The sequence below is a fragment of the Phycomyces blakesleeanus genome (genome assembly GCF_001638985.1).
Source record: "Phycomyces blakesleeanus NRRL 1555(-) unplaced genomic scaffold PHYBLscaffold_14, whole genome shotgun sequence".
Lineage (NCBI taxonomy): Eukaryota > Fungi > Mucoromycota > Mucoromycetes > Mucorales > Phycomycetaceae > Phycomyces > Phycomyces blakesleeanus.
In genome coordinates, this window is record NW_017265147.1 from 1,043,280 (window position 1) to 1,062,169 (window position 18,890).

Consider the following 18,890-nt stretch of genomic DNA (forward strand, 5'->3'; position numbering starts at 1 on the left):
TTACTACTCATCCAGATGATCTATCTGACTTACACTTATTCGTGTTGTTCATTTGATTTACCTGATATTCTTTATATAGTTGCTTTATTGTCTCACAATATTTTCCTCCCTGCGTATATTAATAAATTCACTCAACTTCTTAATATCAATTTGTCATATTTTATCAAATAAATGCATGCAACAATCCAGTGTTTGTCTTATAAAATTTTAGTAAAATTGTGAAATTGTGAAATGAAGAAAGCAACTATCGTGAACCCAATTTTTTTCCTTGAGTTAATATTATTTTCTTAAGATGGTCATTTTGATTCCTGTAACAGTGATGAAATGGTAGAGATCCACTAAATGAAAACTCGATTGCCACGTTCGAAAATAAATAAAAAGTAGAACAAAATAAAGTAAAATAAAGTAGCAAAGCCAAATAAACTTCTTTCTTGTTTTACCTATGTCCAACACGAGTCAACAGTATTGTTCAAATAATATGAATGATCAATGTATGTATTTGCCAAGTATTACCCTTCTTTGATAAGAGAAATGATGCCATATACGGCTTTAAAATCAGGCGATGAAGGTTCTAAAGGAAATATGGCTGTGGGGTCTTGGTAAAATGCCGGTTTTTTTTTCTTTTTTTTTTCTTTAGATTTTACAGTCTCTCCTTGTTGAGACACTAACCAAAGCATTTGGCAGAATGAGAAACAAAACCTTTGAAATTACTTATATATAAGCTATCACACGCCTCACTGATTCTAGTCATTAGTGTTTCTTTTTCCAGAAACTTATGCCGCTTCAATTTACTCTTGACAATAGACCAAAACTACTCAATTGGGTTCAATTCAGGAGAATACGGAGGAAGATACACATATTGATATCCTCGTGACTGGGTATACTTTCCTATATCAGCTGAGTTATGGATAGGAGCACTATCCATGACAAGATAATTTCCATTCATTTCTGGGTACTTGTCCATTTCATCAAGAGTAGCCTTTAAAAAGTTCGAGTAATGACCTCTAACTGTTCCTGTGTTATAACCAACAGTTTGACGTCCAAGTTTTCTTTTTTTATACGCTTTGGAACTCTTAAACTAACATTAATCAAGCCAGTAACTGATATTGCACTTAAAATCGATGTTGTGTTAGCTTTCATTGTAGGCACTGTAACTATTGCAGGAGTTCCCTTTTTTGACCAAGCCATACCTCGTTTCAAATTGATGTGAAAGACTGACTTGTCAAGAAAAACGCAGTTTGTTGTGAAATTAAGGTCAGTCTCTTGCCACTTTTGAACCCAATCGTACCTTTGCTGAATCTTTTCTTTGATGTTTCTTTACACAGGTTGGGGCTGTGCCTGTTTAATAGATAGATTGCACTGAATTGTCATGAAGTTATAAACAGTACAACAAGAAACATTGATATATCCAAAGTTTTGTAATAAACATTCAACTACTTCAGTTAAAACAGCAGAAGGATTCTCATCAATGTAACGCAAAAGAAAAATCATTATGCTCATCTCCAAGAATACGACGTCGCCCTGACTTTTTCTTTTTCTTTTTTCTTCAAAAATGCTTTCGGGATCTTCATAATAGCCTTTGATCCATCTCTGATCTACACGAATATGAATACCTCATTTTCTTGCGGTAGCAAAAGCACTTAAGCGTTTGCTAAGAAAAATAAGTGAAAAAATCACGTTTTCTTATCAGAGTAAAATTTATAATGTCTCCGGTTACATAACTCCACATCAACATTGTTCGTTTCATCCAAAACTGGATGCATTACGTGATTGGAATCTCTTTCCGGATGTTTAATCATCAGGAATTGAGTACGAGAACTTATTGTTTGGATAGCGAATAGCTACTCATCAACGACCAGATCCATTGGCTCAAATCCATGCTCATCAACAGCATGTCCTTGTCCATCTTCATAAATAAATCTTAGACTCATTTTGAATGTATGTAAAATAAGCTGTAATTAAGAAAGATCAACGGGCCGAAAAATACAGAAGCTCCCCTTTTCATAAAAATAAAATACCAACAAATTTTTATTGGACAATTCCTAAGCGACAAGCAAAAATAAACGAAGCCCATATCATGGATCACGACTTCATCGCTGGATCAACTGACATCATTTGTTGGACAGAAAAATTTTTGCACGACATCCAATTCTGAAGCAACGATTTTACTTTCTGAAATGACTATACACTCTTTCTGGACATTAGTGGCGCAAAAATAAAAATAAATTTTGGTGCAATTTTCTTCAATTTCTCTGCTTAATTCATCTTTTTTTAGTGCATTTGGTGCATTCCATTTTTGCACCAATAATTTCCGGAAAAAGTGTATATCATATATATATATATGTATGTATTTTCTTTATTGAATAACTATAGCTATATCCATAGCTGTAGCTGTAGTAATAGTAATAGTAATAGAATAAAGTCAATTAGATTCAATTCAACCGAGTACTAAAATAATAGAACTAATAACTAAAATGGCTTTTTGTTTTGTTTTTGTTTTTACTATATGAAATAAGAATATTGCTAATAACAATTCGAGCCTTTCTTATGTTATACTATACTATATTGTACAGTAGATTTTATTTTATATTTTTATTTTATTCCTAATGAAGCCCAATCCATGACATAAAGTATATTAATTACAGGTCAAATCTCTTTAATATAATCTTTTGAGTCTATTTTGACAAATGCCTCGAATGCCTTTTTACTTGACAATCAATGTATGACTTTTTCCTCTTCGATGAACCCATGTCCTTGAAGGCAAAAAGAGCAATAGACATATAACTACTTTGAAAGAAGTACAAAGAAAACTAAAGCCCATTAATCAAAATCATAATCGCTTTATATTATATTACATACATTTTCCTTTAAAAGATAAAGAAAATAGTATCAAAAATAGATTATATTTTGCATTTTGAATTTTTATATAGATATACATTACATTACATTACATTACATTAAATACACATTTATAGATATTATAATAGGGCATTCCACAATATCGTCCTTTGTAACCCTCATACCAAGTCATCATGGCTGGCATTCTTTTGGCTAATTGCTTATATCTCTATATGTACCATGTATCATTATTGCACTCCAATTAAGCACCCACTCTAAATATATATATATATATAAATTATAAGATACTCTATAATTATAAGTTCTATTTCTATATCCTTCTTTGGTTGTTGCTGATGATGATGATAATAGTGCCTTTGTTGATTATATCAATTGTCAGATCTTCTCCTTTTTAATCTCTTCCCCTTCCTCTCGAGCCCTCTGCCTAGTGTTTTCCTAAGCACTAAAAGAAGAAACATTCGTTGTACAGCCACTTGAACATCCCCTCTCTCTCTCTCTCCCTCTTTTTGATATATAATATATAGAAGGAGTTAGAGTAATATTACATACATAATTGACAGATAATATAATCAAAATTATACTCGTCAGTCAATACAAAAGAGATATAAAAAAATATAAAGTATAGTAAAAAAAAATAAGCTGCTCATCAAGATTTCCGGAAGCTTTAAATTCAAACAAATTTATTACATGTGAAGGTAGGACACCGGAGTCTAATTTTACTTTGGCTGGAACAATCTCGCAATGATCACCCCTATTCACATTTCATATTCGACCCACAGACAAGATATTTACACACACTTGCACACAAACACTTACACACACATTTACACTTTGCTCCCTTTTCTTTCTTTCTTTCTCTCTTTTCTCTTTATCCACTCTCTTTCACTCTTACCTCTTACTCTTCTTACCCTTTTCTACCCTACCCTTTATCTTTTCTGTACGGGTTCTAACGGTCCTTGACTCTCATTCCGATCAAGCTTTACCTTCTCACTCTCCATTCCACTTTCATCCTAACCTCATCATCTTCCCCAGACAATCCTCCTGAGCACATCTAGACCCCTTGATTCCAAGGAACTCGCCCGACTCAATATAATAATAATACACAAAAAGAAAGAACAAAACAAAACAAAACAAAACAAAACAAGAAAGAAAGAAAGAAAGAAAGAAAGAAAATTTATATCCATACACATATAAAAAGAAAAGAAAAGAAAAAAAAGATACCCTTTTTTTCTTTTTTTTATAATCCTTTTGGACATCACGCCCAATTAAGTGTCAGTAACGACAAAGAGATTTTGCTGCCTAGTTCAGCAACATTACATTACACATCCAGACGAGGCTCATGCCATCGTCCACCTTGACTGACTCCCATACCTCAGAGTCCTGGCTCCACATGCAACAGCAGAGCCATGGAATGCCACATACAACAACCGATCGCACCACTCGTCTTCTAGCCGCCAGACGAGCTAGTCGGGCCACGGCCGAACAAGACACTCGTTTTGCCCGCTCCACCGCCAGCAGTCGTTCTCGTCTCACGGCCGAAGACGAAATAAAACTCGAGTCAAAGACGACTCGCAAGGAAGATGCCGGTATGAGCCGAGCCGGAATTTTCGAAGCCTTTGCAGAAGCCGAAAAGAACCTTAGTGGCGGTGAACCACAGTGGCCAGATAAACGACAATCGGCTCCACAACCACAACCGACAACTCGTGCCACTGCTACTGCTACTGCTACTGCTATTACTACCGCTAATGCTAATACCAATACCAATCTCAATAGTAATAGCTACCATCAACGAAAGATGTCGCTGGCCGACAATGAGAATCGCACAAGTGTACCTATCACACTTCGACGTAAAAGTACCATCGAACCCAAGTCGTCCACTCGCCGATCCCAATTGACAGCAGACAACAGTACACCCGAAACAAGAATAAATGGCAGGGTTAGCTCAATGAATGCCATGGCCATGCGTCGCAAAAGCACAGCAGTGACGAATGATGATTCGCCTGCACAATCCCCACGGGTCCGTGCACTTAATACCAAAAAGTCAAGCGAAAGTCTGCCATCCAGACCAAGTCCGATAAAGTCTGTAATCACTCGCCGACGATCTACAGTTGTAGCTGCCATGGCCAACGAACAGCAAAAAGTAGCCGATCTTAATGCAACCACAGACTATGAAAGGCAACAACAACGACGAGCAGCAGCATCAGCAGAAAATAATAACAACAGTGCTGTTGACGTTATGTCTCCCCGACAACGCCCACAAACAACGCGTATGTCTCTAACTGAACGTAATTCCCAAGGCACACCCTCAGGGTCACTTGCCAATGCCTTCAAGGACACAATTACTATCAAACGTACAACTGCTAAACACGACCCAGGATTATATCCAGATACCCATCGTCGCAAGTCGTACGTAACTAATACCAACCAATCCGATCTCTTGTCTGTTGACACGGCTCGTTCAGGATTACGCGATCTCGATGATCGTCGCAAGAGTGTGGCATGCCGGCAAGATCTTACCACAGCCGAGCGTCTCGGAATCGACAAGCGACGGATGAGCCTGGGAAACCGCAAGATCAAAGAGGTTGAGGCTGCAGCAGCGGGGTCAGGAGCAGCAGCAACGGCAGCAGCAGCAGGAGCTTCTGCTGCACGCGAACCCCGTCGTCGTACACTCTCCACAAATACATCTCCTGCTGGTACAGAGGCTGAAAACAATCGCCGCAAATCTGTCATCAGTTCTCGTGCAACTCCTAATCCCAATAACAACAACAACAACAACAACAACAACAACAACAACAATACTAATGCTAATACCAACAGTAACGGTAATTTACTGCATGGCCGTGCGTCTACTCTTGCAAATCGCCGGCGGTCTGTTGTGCGGTCACGAAAAAGCAGTGCTGGATCTTCAACAGCAGAAGACGACCATGAACCTTCAGCTTCGCGTTCGTCTCGCCCAAGAGCAGTATTGGAGTGCAAGGCTCAGCGAAGTAGAGCAAGTTCTTCTAGTTCAGGAGGACCACTTGGAGGATCAGGCGACGAAGAAGCCAAGAAGACTCTGAGTACCAGAACAAGCAAGGCCTCACTTAATCTTAACAACAGCACTAATAACAGTAACGGCGGTAGTGGAGGAGCGGGTTCAAAGGTTTCAAATGTTGAAAATTACCATCAATCTTCCTTGAATGAAACGACAACCATAGCAATAGCAGCAGCCGCAGCATCAACAACAGCAGCAGCAGCCTATCTCCGCACAAGAAAAAAGTCGATTGTTCCTTCGGACGAGCCTGGTTATCCTAATCGTCGTATGCAACGCACCGAGAGTCTCAAGGAGGGTATTCCGACCGACTCTTCCATCAATGCTGCAATGATGGTGCGTGAGAAAAGTCAGGCCAGTCATGATGTTTTCGCCAGACGCATGTCCAGAAATGCAAAGACTCCTGTGGCTGCTACCTCTACTTACAACACAGAAGATGTCGAAGTCAAAAAGACAACTCGTGTAGTTCGAAAGCGAGGAACGGTAAGAGAATGATAAAGAAAATTTAGAATAAAAGCTTGCACCAACTACACACACACACACATGCATATATGCATACACATACTAATTTATTTTATTATTTTATTATTTTTAAAACAGACACTGCCAGGAAGTCTGGCAAAACCTCCACAGCTGCCAAGTGTGCAGTTGCCACCCATGAATGTTCAACCCATTAAGATCAACATGCCCAAGCCAGCACCAGAAAAGAAGACCAAGTCTCCTATGGTCCGACCAGTAAATACTGCTACTCCAAAGGCTCGCAAGTACTCTATGTCTCGTCCAATCACTCAAGAAGACGTGAACAACAACAACAACAATAGCAATAATGGAAACAGTAGTGAGGAAGAGGCTACGATTGCTGCAAATATTGCTGCAAGAACGCGTCGTTCCAAGGGACAAAGTTCGCTTGGATTACCGTCCGAACGCCGCGGGTCGATCAAGACCCCGCGTGTTACTCCAGGATCGCCCAAGGCCCAGCCCCTTGCGACCCGCAGACAGAGTACGGCCAATGTGTCCAACGTCGACATGGTTCGGCTCACCCAGCGCAAGTCTTCTGTTTCCCTGGCCTCCAAGTCCACGGACGACAGTCTGCTGTTGAATTCAGGATACAAATCTGCTGCCGGAACTGCTTCTGCTACAACCGAGTCTACTTACACACCCAACCTTGGTCCAGCCGTGACAACAGGTTCATCCCGGCCACGCAAGCAAAGCGTCGGCACATCTGTGCGCAGTGGATCTATCCACGTCATCAGCCGCAAGAACTCTATGGCTGACGATAGCTTTGTAGATAGCAATACTAACATCAATAGCAATATCAACAAGTCGATCGCGGCCGTAGCAGACCAGAATCGTAACTTTAGTCTAAAAGAGAAGTTGGAAGATATGGTTGCCCAGCACGCAATCCGGGATGATCTTCCTACGACTAGCTACATGGACGAGAGCCACTATCTTGCAGCTCGCCAGACCCGCCGTTCAATTCCTTATGATGTCGAAGCCGAACTTAGCCATCGCAAGATGTTTGGAGATCCAGTAAAAAACAACGCTGGTGCTACTACAATAATTACTGCAGCTCAGACCACAACAACGACCACAAATGGAACTGGAACTCCAACATCAACATCACCTACGGCATTGACAAATAACAATATGAATACTAATGCAACAAATGCAATGGGCTTCAAGATTGCCCTTGACTTTTATGGAAAGTATCTCACGCCATTTGAACGCAGTGAGATACGTGACTTCCCTACCGTGTACTTTGTCGGACCTCACGCCGAAAAGGTTCAGGCCAGCCCGGAGCAGTCTAACTTTAACTATGGCTATGACGATGAACGTGGTGACTACAAGATTACTATGAAGGACCATCTATCATATCGCTATGAGGTTCTTCAGGAACTGGGTCGTGGTTCGTTTGGCCAGGTCGTTAAATGTTTTGATCACAAGACCGGTCTCACTGTGGCCATCAAATTGATTCGCAACAAGAAACGATTCCATGCACAGGCCCTGACTGAGGTCAAAATTCTGAAGAATTTGGTTGATTGGGTAAAGTATATATTTTGTGCTGTGTAGTGCGTATTGTGTAGTGCGTAATTTATTTTCTTTTTTGAAATAATGATAAGCATGGCTCTATAAAACATACTCATTACTTTATTTTTATTTGAAAAAAAGGATCCTGAAGACAAGCATCACAATGTTCGGATGACAGACTCATTTTACTTTCGAGGACATTTGTGTATTGCTACCGAGTGTCTCAATATCAATTTGTACGAGTTTATCAAGTCCCACAACTTCAAGGGATTCAAGGTACCGCTCATCAGAAGGTAAAGCTTATTTATTTATTTATTTATTAGTACAGTGCTCTTTGTTATTACTGTTAACTTATCTGTGTATTGCTTAGATTTACTATTCAGATTTTGCAATCTCTTAGTCTATTGTCTCAACACGGTGTTGTGCATTGTGATCTCAAACCAGAAGTAAGAAATTGATTTTATTAAAGTATTTATTTATTTATTAACTAACCAAACCAAACCAAACCAAACCAATGATTTAATTTAATATGAAAATCATTCTATTCATTGTACAGAATATTCTACTGAAGCACCCCCAAAAGAGCACCATTAAAGTCATTGATTTTGGTAGCAGTTGCCTCGAAAATGAACGGGGTAAGTTAAATTTTCTTTAAATATAAAAATTAGACGATCTTGTGTACCAAGAAAGAACGAAGGAAAGATAGAAAATGAATTGAACGATTGAGCACAAAGACTCATATACAGAATGTACATGTGTAATATACGTATTCTCATATTTTCGCTTTCTCTACCTCTCCTTTTGTGTACGTGTGCGTCTTTAGTGTACACTTACATTCAGAGTCGCTTCTATCGTTCACCTGAGATTATTCTAGGTAAGAAAATAAATGAAAATGAAAATGAAAATGAAAACTTTTACTTTACTTTTGCATGTCTTGGCATTCAAGGCTTGTAACTATAATCATAAGTATAATCATAATAATAATCGTATTGTTTGTATTTATTTTTTTAATGCATGACCACTACTTATTATAGGAATGAACTACAATATGGCAATTGATATGTGGAGTGTAGGATGTATTTTGGCTGAACTCTTTACAGGTAAATTGAATTATAAGAATAATCCAATAATTTAATTACTATATTCATTATAACTCACAAATACCAACACCAACAACACCAACACAAAGGTCAACCTCTTTTCCCCGGTGAGAACGAACAAGAACAACTTGCTTGTATTATGGAAATCCTCGGTACCCCCAGTCGCTACCTTATTGAGCAAAGCGCACGCAGAAAACTCTTTTTTGGTAAGCAAAACTAAAATACACACACACAAAGTATAGCTTTATTTTATAATCATCAGCATCAGCATCAACATCATCAAAACATTATCCATAAAGTCAAAATGAGCTTTCAATTCCTTTCTTTTCCTTCTCTATGTATGTATGTGTGTGTATGTGTTTATTGGTGTTAAAAGAGAGGTGGAAATGGAGAACTGGGTGGCTAGCTGAAATGAGCCAAACCTCTATTTTACTCTCTTTTCCTCTTATTTTATTGTCTCACAAGGCACTTATTGATGACACACACAAGCACACACACACACACACACACGATATACACATTTTCTCTTTTAATTCCTTATATGAAGCTTTGTATTCTAAACAAGTGTGTATATTCTTATTTTTTTTAATAGATTCAACTGGAGCCCCACGCATTGTACCTAACTCAAGAGGACGGAAGCGTCAACCGAGCGCACTTTCCTTACACAAGGTGTTGCGTTGCAATGATCCTGCGTTCCTTGATTTTGTTGAGAGATGCCTCGAATGGGATCCCCAGAAACGCCCCACACCAGATGAAGCACTCTTGCATGAATGGATCGTTCCAAAGGTTACTCCCAAACCACCGCCGGTTGTAGCCAGCTCCAGAGGCTTTTCTGCAGAAGAATACAACTCTATTGCCATGCGAACCATGTCTCCACCAGCCGGAATCCCAAAGACAAGCGCAACCGGATATCTGTATACACTGAGGAAAAATTCGTTTATGGTAGATACTGATCGTATACTGTAAAACCAGCCATTTTCTCTCCTTCCTGTCTTTATTATTGTCATCTCCCTTCCTCAGTTCAGTTCAATCGGTCAGTCCTGAGTACGGTTCTACCCTGTCCTGTCTGCCTTGTTTTTATTATTCTCTATTTTAAATGTAAGTTATTATCATTCTCTTCTTCGTATTTTGGTTATATTGTAATTTATATATAGTATATAAAACAACAATAGTTTACTGTGTTAATATGTAATTGTTATACTTGATACTCTTTCTTACTTCTTTGCTTTACATTTATATATATTACATTTTTTTTATCATCCAGATCTTTCCTCCTTATCCTCCCTTATATTTTGCTGTAATCTTTTTCTATTTTGCATCCAAAACTCTCGTCTTCTCAGTTCTATTTTTTTTACAACCATGCTTTGTGTATACGTTCAATGGACCCCATATCTCCTCTTCCTCTACCACTTTTCCTCTTTTCCTTCTCCTTTTCCTTCTTCCGTCTCAGTATTTACAAGTCCCTCTGTACAAAAGAAAAGGCTCGAACCAAATTTAGTTTTGTTTTCTCTCTCTTTATCTATCTCCATCTCTTTCATACAAAACATGAGCTGTTAAAAAAATGTAGCATTAGTTGCCAAGCAACCGTTTCTTTATATATATATATACCAAAGCGATAGGAAGTATAGTGACTCAAAGCAAACAATATATATATATATATACACTCCCAAAACTGAAATCACCGACAAAATCTTTGATTTCTACCCCCGAATAAACCATACATCAACTTCATTATGCTATATCTTCTCAAGAAGTTGACAAAATAAAACCAAACATTGTGTTGTTATAGAGAAATGTATATATATTATAGAATAAAAATAAAAAAATGAGGTTTAATATACGGTATGATCACCACGAGCTTTTATGACTGCTTTAACTCTGTCAGGCATACTTGCCACAAGAGTTTGCAGAACTCCAGGGTCAAGCAACTCCCATTCCTGAAGAATACAGGCCTTCAGCTCTTGTACATTGTTAATAGAGGCCTTTCTCTCTTGAACCTTGGCCTTTAGGGCATGTCAGACATGCTCAATTGGGTTCAAATCTGGACTTTGCGACGGCCAGTAGTCAAATCGTTTAATCTCCCAACGGTTTTTCCACCACGTCGTGTAGGACCCAGTATGACAGCTAGCACCATCTTCTTGGAATGTGAACATGGTGTCATGTTCTTCATTCAATTGTTTGTACCAGGGATTGAAGTCCTTAGACAGACAATTGACGTATGCATCTTGGTCTACAGATCCTTCGATAAACGATAATGGCCCAATGCCACCAGCCCAGAAACAACCCCATACCATCACGGAACCTTTTCCATACTTTTCTGTTGTTAGTGTATGGCGTTCCTGGTGCCTCTCCCCTCGTTTACGAATTACGGATGGGTCAGAATCATTGCCTTTCACCATGAACCTCGACTCATCTGACCACACCACTCTGCTCCAGTCTTCGATGCTAAAACTGGCCCTAGCTCTAGCCCAACGCAACCGATTCTTTTTCTGCTCACGGGTTAACTTTGGTTTAGATACAGGGGTGTAAGAACCGAAGCCTTTTGCTCGTAGGTATTGGATAACTGTCTGTCTACAGACAATAACGCCAGCAGCTCCCAAATTTGCCTGGTGGTATCCATAACTCTCAAAAGGATTACGTCTCACACTCAAACAAAGACTTGTAACGTCTGTTACACTAAGTTTCTTTGGTCTCCCAGGTCTGGTCTTTGTCTTGGCTGTTCCAGTAGTCTCCCAGCGCTTTATTGTATCGAAAACTGTAGTTCTAGGAATGTTCATACGGTTTGCGATGTCAGTTGGAGTATGATCGGCTTTTGAGAGCCAAACAATGCCTCCACGCTCAAAATCTGACAGCTCGCGTCTGGAGGGAGTAGTTTTAATTCTTTTATTACTTTTCGACATTGGTGGTTAAGTTTGAGGTAAAGGTGTGAGGAAGAGAAAGGTAAAGAATGTTATAAAAAAAGCAGCATGAAAAATGTGGTTCATCGATGATTTTTATTGTCGGAGTGTATTACTATTATTATTATTTTGAATGGTTTACAAGGTACGCACTTCTTCTTCTTCGCTGATTCATTAAACGGAAAGACGGCAAGACGGCAAGAGCTTTCCTTTTCTGATAGTTACACGATGTACCTTTTTTATACTTTTTATTTTAACAAGAAAAAATATCAAAAAATATGCTCAGCTGCGCCATTTACAAACATGCAATACACACACACACACACACTTATGCTATGTATGTTTGACCTTGCAGAAACCACAGTGATATTTAAACAAAATAAAGCAAAATGACTTCAAAGTATATAGATATTGACAGGTAACAGGTACAAACATAAGCACAACTGCAAATACAGGGACTATCATTCAATCTTTCTTGCCTATAACCCTTTATACCAAAATGATACACATATGCATATTTGTGTGTAAAATGTTTGATAGATATAAAATATACTTTGCATACATATACACACATATAAATACTACTGTCAAACTCCACTTATGCACCCAATACATTCTATTAAAAGAACTAAAATAGAGGGAAAGAGAAAGAGAGAGAGAATAAGCGGTGTTGGCTTTCTCTTTGGTGAGGGAGTACAACCATTGAATTGTTGATGTCATTTTTTATTTTATTTTATTTTATGTCCAAATTCTTATTATGTTGCTAAGCAACTTGTAATAAGTCTGATTTATTTTGACTGGTCTCGTAAACACTCAACACTCAACACTCAAATACGCGTTCTTTGTTTTTCTTCTTTCTTCTCTCTTTATTTCTTTATTTCTTTCTTTCTTTTTTGCACTTTTTCTCTTTTCTTTTCTTTCGAATCAGTAACAAGAATGGCCAGAATTGAGATTCCACATGACCATCCTCCTGGGCATTATTCCCGTCGATTCTTGAGAAAAATCCGGAAATACCCAGATCAGCTTCGGTAAGTCAAGAGAAGAATAGAAAGAAGAAATGACATGCACAGAATGGTTTGCATTCAAATGACATTTGACGTGATATTTTTCTAATGCTGTATTGTATTGTATTGTATTGTATTATGCTTTATTTTATTAGTATGAAAGGATCTGTAAGAACCTAAAGACTATTTATTATTAAATTTAAAATGCGTTATATTTATATTAAAAATAAAGAAGAGGAAGAGGAAGAAGAGGAAGAAGTATAAAGAAAAATAGATATATATATATATATATATATAAAATTAATTTTAAAAAATAATAATCAAGGATTAAAATTAAAACTATATTATATTATATTATATTATGTTATGTTATATTATATATTCTTGTGTGTTTATTATTATAATGATAATAATATAGGTATTGCCAACTATCCTGCCAACAGTTATTTTGACAGCGGTCTACACACATTTGATCGCAAAGGCCTACCTTGACTGGGGCTATACGAACATTGCCATTAGTAACATTGTTAGTAAGTAATTGTATATAAAAGAGAGAAAGAAAAAGAGTTGATCAACTTCAACCTTAAATATTGATGATTTATGTTTTCTAGTTCCTGTTTTGTCGGTTGTGCTTGGTTTGTTACTTGGTTTCCGTGCCAACACTTCGTATGCTCGGTACTACGAGGGACGACAGTTGTGGCAGGATTTGAACAGCAATGTCCGCAATCTGTCACGTCTGGTGTGGTGCAGTATTCCGGAACGCACCCAAAACGACCACGAGGAGAAGAATCGGTGCATGAAGTTACTTTTGGCCTTCGCGGTTGCAACAAAGCATCATCTGCGCAAGGAGTACGGAATTGACTACTTTGATCTTGATTACCTTCTGCCTCCAAACTGGGTTCCTGCCGCAGCCAATGATATGGAACAATATGGTGATCAGCAGCAACAACAAGAAGGTGGCAGCAGTAATAATAGCAATGCTAGTGGTGAGCCAGGAACACCTTCATCCAGAACAAGAGCAATATTTTCTGACACCGTGGTTGGCACCCCTACATCCGAACGCAACATTGGACCGCTTGAGAGCAGTGGGGGTGATAATCCAAATGATCTGGCCAACAAAAAAGATCACTTTGCAGCCCAGCGCCGCAGATTTGTGTGTGACGAAGATCTGCCAGACGACAGTAGTTCGGAGATGTCCCTTCCATTAGAGATCCTCTTCCGCCTAGGACTTTATATGGCCCAGGCAAAGGAAACCAACCGAATTGACGGCGTGTTTGCCAGTAACATTATATCCCATCTCAATGCTCTCAATGACTGCCTTGCTGCCCTTGAGCGTATTGTCAGTACCCCTATTCCCAAAGCATACACCATCCATCTGTAAGTTAGAGTGGATAAGCTCTATAGACATTGGCAATTGGGGACGAAAGAATGAATGACTGGTGAATAAGGTTAATAACATAAATATATTCTTGTAGTAAACAATCCATTTTCCTTTACATGGTTGCTCTTCCTTTTACCCTTGTGTCAGCTCTGGAGTGGTGGGTGGTTCCTACCATTTTGCTGTCCTCATTCACAATGTACGGTATTGATGCCATTGGTGCCCAGATAGGTAAGATATATATATATATATATTTGTGCGTGTGTGGAATTAATCTTTATTAACCATAAACAATTTTTTTAAAAAAATAATGATAATACAGAAAACCCCTTTGGCTACAATTCCAATGATCTACCCCTAAACCAATTCTGCGACTCTTTGCGCAAAGAAATTGAATTCACAATCTACCATTTACCAAGCGAGGCCGATGAATCAGCAGCAGCAGCAGCAGCAGCAGCAAAGGCTACAGCTACAGCTACAGCTACAGCTACAGAAGAGACAGTCGAAGAGGAAGCATCTGCAGAAGAAGCAGTTACAGCAGAAGGAGAAACAGCAACTGAACATACATAATAACCTTTTCTTCTTTTTCTTGTGTTTCTTTCCTTTGTTATTATATTACATACATAAAAAAAAAGAATTTACATATAACAGGGACAAAGACTTGAGTTGAGTTGATTGACCAATTGAATTGTACGCTCTACTGCTTTCTTTCTTTTGTAACAAACTCACTCATATATCTTTAACACACACACACAAAGTGAGATATTATATACTAATATAAATTTATACAATCAGTAAACATTAGTGCACAGACAGTTGATAATAAAACCAAAAGATATATAGAAATTAATTATTTTAGCTACTACACTAAACTTACAGGCATATTGTATAATTGTACTCTGTAAAGATATAATGTAAATGTAAATTTAAAGGTTATTCTGTTTTATCTGGTTATTTTATTTTGGCTATGGATTTTTTTTTCTTTTAAAAATAAAATAAAGCAAAAGTACTCGTTACACCAAGGCCAATTTATTTATTTTTTATTTTTGATACTTTGTCGCTGTTTCGGCTTTCTTCTTCCTCGGTTCGGACCATGTATGTTACGCGTTATCTCTTGCTCTTCTTTAACATTTTTTTTTATATAATTTTAATTATTTATATCCAATATAATAAAAAGGCGAACGGACCTCAATTGGTTTCTATTGGTCCATTTGACAAGAAAGAAACAAAAAAACACACACACACAAAAAAAAGGTTCTTCTATTAGGAGTTGTGTGAGTGGACAGAGGTCATGTTCATCAAATTCCAATAATAAAAACACACACACACACACACAAAATATATAGAATGCCTTTCATTGCCCCACCCCCCCCCTCTTCTCTCTCTCTTCCATTTCCCCCCACACAGACACAGACATATATATATATATTCCACCCACTCATTTCACTTGATTTTTCATTTTCTCTCTTCCAAAACCAAATCAAGTCAAATGTCTAAAAAGTACAATGTACGCCATGACACAAGAAATTCAAGTGGATTGGTTCGGTTTCCCACTCTTCAGGTTCCCTATTCTTCCGCCTCCATCTCACCCCCCCATTTCCGATGGCGTTTTAAAAAATGTGTGTGGGTGTATTTTCTTCGTTTGTTCTTGGTTGTGCTCATCACAGGGATGTTAATAAGTAAAGTTTTGTATTGGAACTTACCCTGGAATCAAATATTATCTTTTATATATATATATAGAGAGAGAGGCCTCTTTTGGGTTATTATGTTAAACCCTAAAACATAACAAACCAAACCAAACCAAGCCCACAAGTCAGTTTTGTAAGCCCTCCCCACTACCCCCTCCATCTAAAGCCAGTCGAAGTAAACCAGGGTTTGCTATTCAGTCAAGTCACTCGAGTCACTCAAACCATTCAAATCAATTTATTCAATACCTAGATCCCATTTTACATTCAACCAAATCAATCAACCAACCAACCAACCAACCAACCAACCAGCCAACAAATATCACACACGCGCGGACCTTTCTTCTTTTATATGTATGTATTTATATACTAGACTAGACGGTTACGCCACCCGGGCCCGGGATGTTTTCCACCGATCGGTTCTCCCCGTACTTTTAGACCCCTCTTTTTTTTTCTTCCTTTCTTCCTTCGTTCTTTCTTTCTCTTTCTCTTCTTTCATTTTCATTTTCATTCTTCACCCTTCTTCTTCTTCTTCCTCTTCTTCCTCTTCTTCCTCTTTTGTGTTCTATTCATTTCAAGTCAAAATCGAGTTAATTAAATAGCCTTTACTTCAATATCAACAGCACCAACAACATCAATCAAGAGATACAAACAAACAAACAAACAAACACAAACAAAAAAAAACAAATAAATAGAACAAGAAACAAAAATGCCACCAAGTCCGCCTGGTAATAGAAAACTCACCAACCCAAGTGCAAATCGAAACCTGCTTGTCGAACGATGCTCTTCTATCCGTGCATGCGAGTCCTGCAAACGCAAGAGAAGAGTATGTAGCGGACAGCGTCCGTGTAATCACTGCACCGAGTCATCGACCGAGTGCGTCTTTACTGTCGTGTCAGAGCATCCACGGAGTGTGTTCTCGACAACCAACGCTCGTCGGTTAAGCTCCGGATCTGCGTGTGAGACATGCCGGCGCCGAAAGACAAAATGCGACGGCAGCAGCCCCTGCAGCTTCTGCTCAACAAACGGAATCGACTGTGTAAACAATTCTGAGAGGCGAAAGCGTTCCTTGGCTACATCCCAACACCATCATCAACTGCAACAGCAACAACTATTACTACAACAGCTACAACAACAACAACAACAACAACAACAACAGGGAATAAATGCCAATGGAACAGGATCAGGCACAGAAATAGGGACAGGAACAAGCACAAGCACAGGCACAGGCACAGGAGGAACAGAAGGAATAAAAGGAACAGGAGGAGGATTGGAAATTACTGGGGGTGTAGGTGGAAGTGTAGGGGCAGGGGCAGGGGCAGGGGTAGGGGACAATGAAGCCATTGACAGGATCGAGGACAGATTACGACGGATCGAGCGCCTAATGTCAGCTATCCAACCTAGCCCGCTCTCCCAAAGCATAACCTCCTTCAGCAGTGCGGCTGGCCCGACTACTCCTGACAAAGAAACCCAGACTCACGGCACTCTTTCTCTGCGTAAACTGTCTTCACCTCATCCTCCTTCTCCAACTACTACAGTACGCCAACACCGGCACACTGTCCAAGGCATCAGTGCTACCAAAGAACATGCCGAACTTCGAACCGCCTTCATTAAAGCCAAGCGTCAAAACCAAAACCAAAACCAAAATCACATACAATTACAATTACAACAATCATCATCATCTGCTGATCCTTCTTCCACACCCCCACCACTATCTCCTACTCACTCGGGTCACACCTGGTCTACTACCAGCAGCAGCAGCACTACTACTACCACTTCTGTCGCGACTCAACCTTTAACTTCCTCGATGCTCAACCTCACCCTGTCTCCATCATCTTCCACGACCTCATCAACCTCAAACTCATCTACACTCCCGCTCCCACTCCTCCTTCAGTCCATCTCTACCCCTACATCCCCGCCTTTATTTGGCCAACAACAACAACAACAACAACAACAACAACAACAACAACAACTGCAACAACGACAGCAACTGCAACAGCAACAATATCAACAACAACTGCAACAACAACTGCATCAACAGCAACAACATATACAACATAATCAAAATCAAAATCAAAATCAACGTCCCGCTTGGCCTTGTACCACAACACCTTATGGCTCTCCTCCAAGTAGCATTTCAGAATGGAAAACGACGATTCCAAGTCTGATGGGTAAGAATGATTTTTATGAACAATAACATAATAACCAACCTATATTTATTATAGACCAACTCTCCAGACGTACATTTGTCTCGACCAATCTGGATTATTCGGTTCATTATCCCATCTATCCACTCACGCCTCCATCTCACAGTTCTACAGTAGAGCCAGAGTCAACAGTCACTCCATCCTAAGAACCCAAACCCTCGTCTTTCTACTGGATTATTTACACAACTCAAACTCTCTCACTCACAGATACATTTATATAAGTTTATATACAAAATGTACATGTCATCATCATCCAAAAAAAAAATTAAAATAAATCAATTTTTGATATTCAAATTGACATTTTTAAACCACTAACCCACACTACTTGCTTTTACTCTATTATGATTATTGTGATTATTTTTGCTACACAATAAAAATAAATAGAGAAAGAAAGAAATTTAGAGAATATCCGAGCCAGGGTTACACTGTGTATTCCAGATGTGAATTTATCTTATTTTATTTTGTCTTGTCTTGTCTTGCCTTGTCCACATGGCGTAACAATGTAGAGCAAAGGATAAAATAAATAAATAAAAGGTTTAAAAGCGTTTGCTCGGGTGCGATCCATATGACGTAGTATCACCCAATCAAAATCAAATAAAATAAAAAAAAAGGTACAACTTGTAATACAGGATTTTCATATCAAATTCGCCGTATGGGACAAAAATTTAGACGCAACCGCAAAAAAAAAATCGTCACAAATA

General features: G+C 38.7%; 5 protein-coding genes across 5 annotated transcripts; 3 read left to right on the forward strand and 2 right to left on the reverse strand.

Moving 5' to 3' along the window:
• Nucleotides 1-811: 811 nt before the first annotated feature.
• On the reverse strand, nt 812-1,931 carry PHYBLDRAFT_147150 (hypothetical protein; the record flags this gene model as incomplete). The annotated part of the gene is made up of 6 exons (XM_018431806.1): nt 812-979; nt 1,084-1,218; nt 1,289-1,338; nt 1,428-1,595; nt 1,718-1,779; nt 1,846-1,931. 6 exons carry the CDS (start codon nt 1,929-1,931, stop codon nt 812-814), a joined length of 669 nt encoding a protein of 222 aa, XP_018290212.1.
• Nucleotides 1,932-2,356: 425 nt separating this feature from the next.
• Nucleotides 2,357-3,910, reverse strand: PHYBLDRAFT_170070 (hypothetical protein; the record flags this gene model as incomplete). The annotated part of the gene is made up of 7 exons (XM_018436242.1): nt 2,357-2,391; nt 2,504-2,555; nt 2,709-2,810; nt 2,860-2,865; nt 2,957-3,067; nt 3,547-3,610; nt 3,843-3,910. The coding sequence occupies 7 exons, from the start codon at nt 3,908-3,910 to the stop codon at nt 2,357-2,359; spliced, it is 438 nt and encodes a 145-aa protein (XP_018290213.1).
• Nucleotides 3,911-7,479: 3,569 nt separating this feature from the next.
• On the forward strand, nt 7,480-10,748 carry PHYBLDRAFT_134532 (hypothetical protein). The gene is made up of 9 exons (XM_018429654.1): nt 7,480-7,933; nt 8,060-8,211; nt 8,289-8,364; nt 8,475-8,553; nt 8,742-8,792; nt 8,953-9,018; nt 9,108-9,224; nt 9,611-10,116; nt 10,283-10,748. The coding sequence occupies exons 1-8, from the start codon at nt 7,538-7,540 to the stop codon at nt 9,982-9,984; spliced, it is 1,311 nt and encodes a 436-aa protein (XP_018290214.1). The 5' UTR covers nt 7,480-7,537; the 3' UTR covers nt 9,985-10,116; nt 10,283-10,748.
• A 1,950-nt stretch (nt 10,749-12,698) lies between these two features.
• PHYBLDRAFT_80030 (hypothetical protein) lies at nt 12,699-14,950 on the forward strand. Its single transcript, XM_018443543.1, has 6 exons — nt 12,699-12,943; nt 13,075-13,087; nt 13,338-13,449; nt 13,531-14,296; nt 14,395-14,528; nt 14,620-14,950. The coding sequence occupies exons 1-6, from the start codon at nt 12,852-12,854 to the stop codon at nt 14,865-14,867; spliced, it is 1,365 nt and encodes a 454-aa protein (XP_018290215.1). The 5' UTR covers nt 12,699-12,851; the 3' UTR covers nt 14,868-14,950.
• A 1,741-nt stretch (nt 14,951-16,691) lies between these two features.
• PHYBLDRAFT_170073 (Zn(2)-C6 fungal-specific transcription factor) lies at nt 16,692-18,335 on the forward strand (the record flags this gene model as incomplete). Its single annotated transcript, XM_018436243.1, has 3 exons — nt 16,692-16,941; nt 17,170-17,712; nt 18,208-18,335. The coding sequence occupies 3 exons, from the start codon at nt 16,692-16,694 to the stop codon at nt 18,333-18,335; spliced, it is 921 nt and encodes a 306-aa protein (XP_018290216.1).
• Nucleotides 18,336-18,890: the final 555 nt, after the last annotated feature.

Excerpts from the sequence above, each read along its gene's own strand:
- PHYBLDRAFT_134532 (XM_018429654.1), top strand. The coding sequence starts at position 7,538 with ATGAATACTAATGCAACAAATGCAATGGGCTTCAAGATTGCCCTTGAC. Across the intron at positions 8,554-8,741 it reads TTGCCTCGAAAATGAACGGG|TGTACACTTACATTCAGAGT; the intron begins GTAAGTTAAATT and ends GTGCGTCTTTAG. Across the intron at positions 9,225-9,610 it reads ACGCAGAAAACTCTTTTTTG|ATTCAACTGGAGCCCCACGC; the intron begins GTAAGCAAAACT and ends TTTTTTTAATAG.
- PHYBLDRAFT_80030 (XM_018443543.1), top strand. The coding sequence starts at position 12,852 with ATGGCCAGAATTGAGATTCCACATGACCATCCTCCTGGGCATTATTCC. Across the intron at positions 13,450-13,530 it reads TGCCATTAGTAACATTGTTA|TTCCTGTTTTGTCGGTTGTG; the intron begins GTAAGTAATTGT and ends TATGTTTTCTAG. Across the intron at positions 14,297-14,394 it reads AAAGCATACACCATCCATCT|TAAACAATCCATTTTCCTTT; the intron begins GTAAGTTAGAGT and ends ATATTCTTGTAG.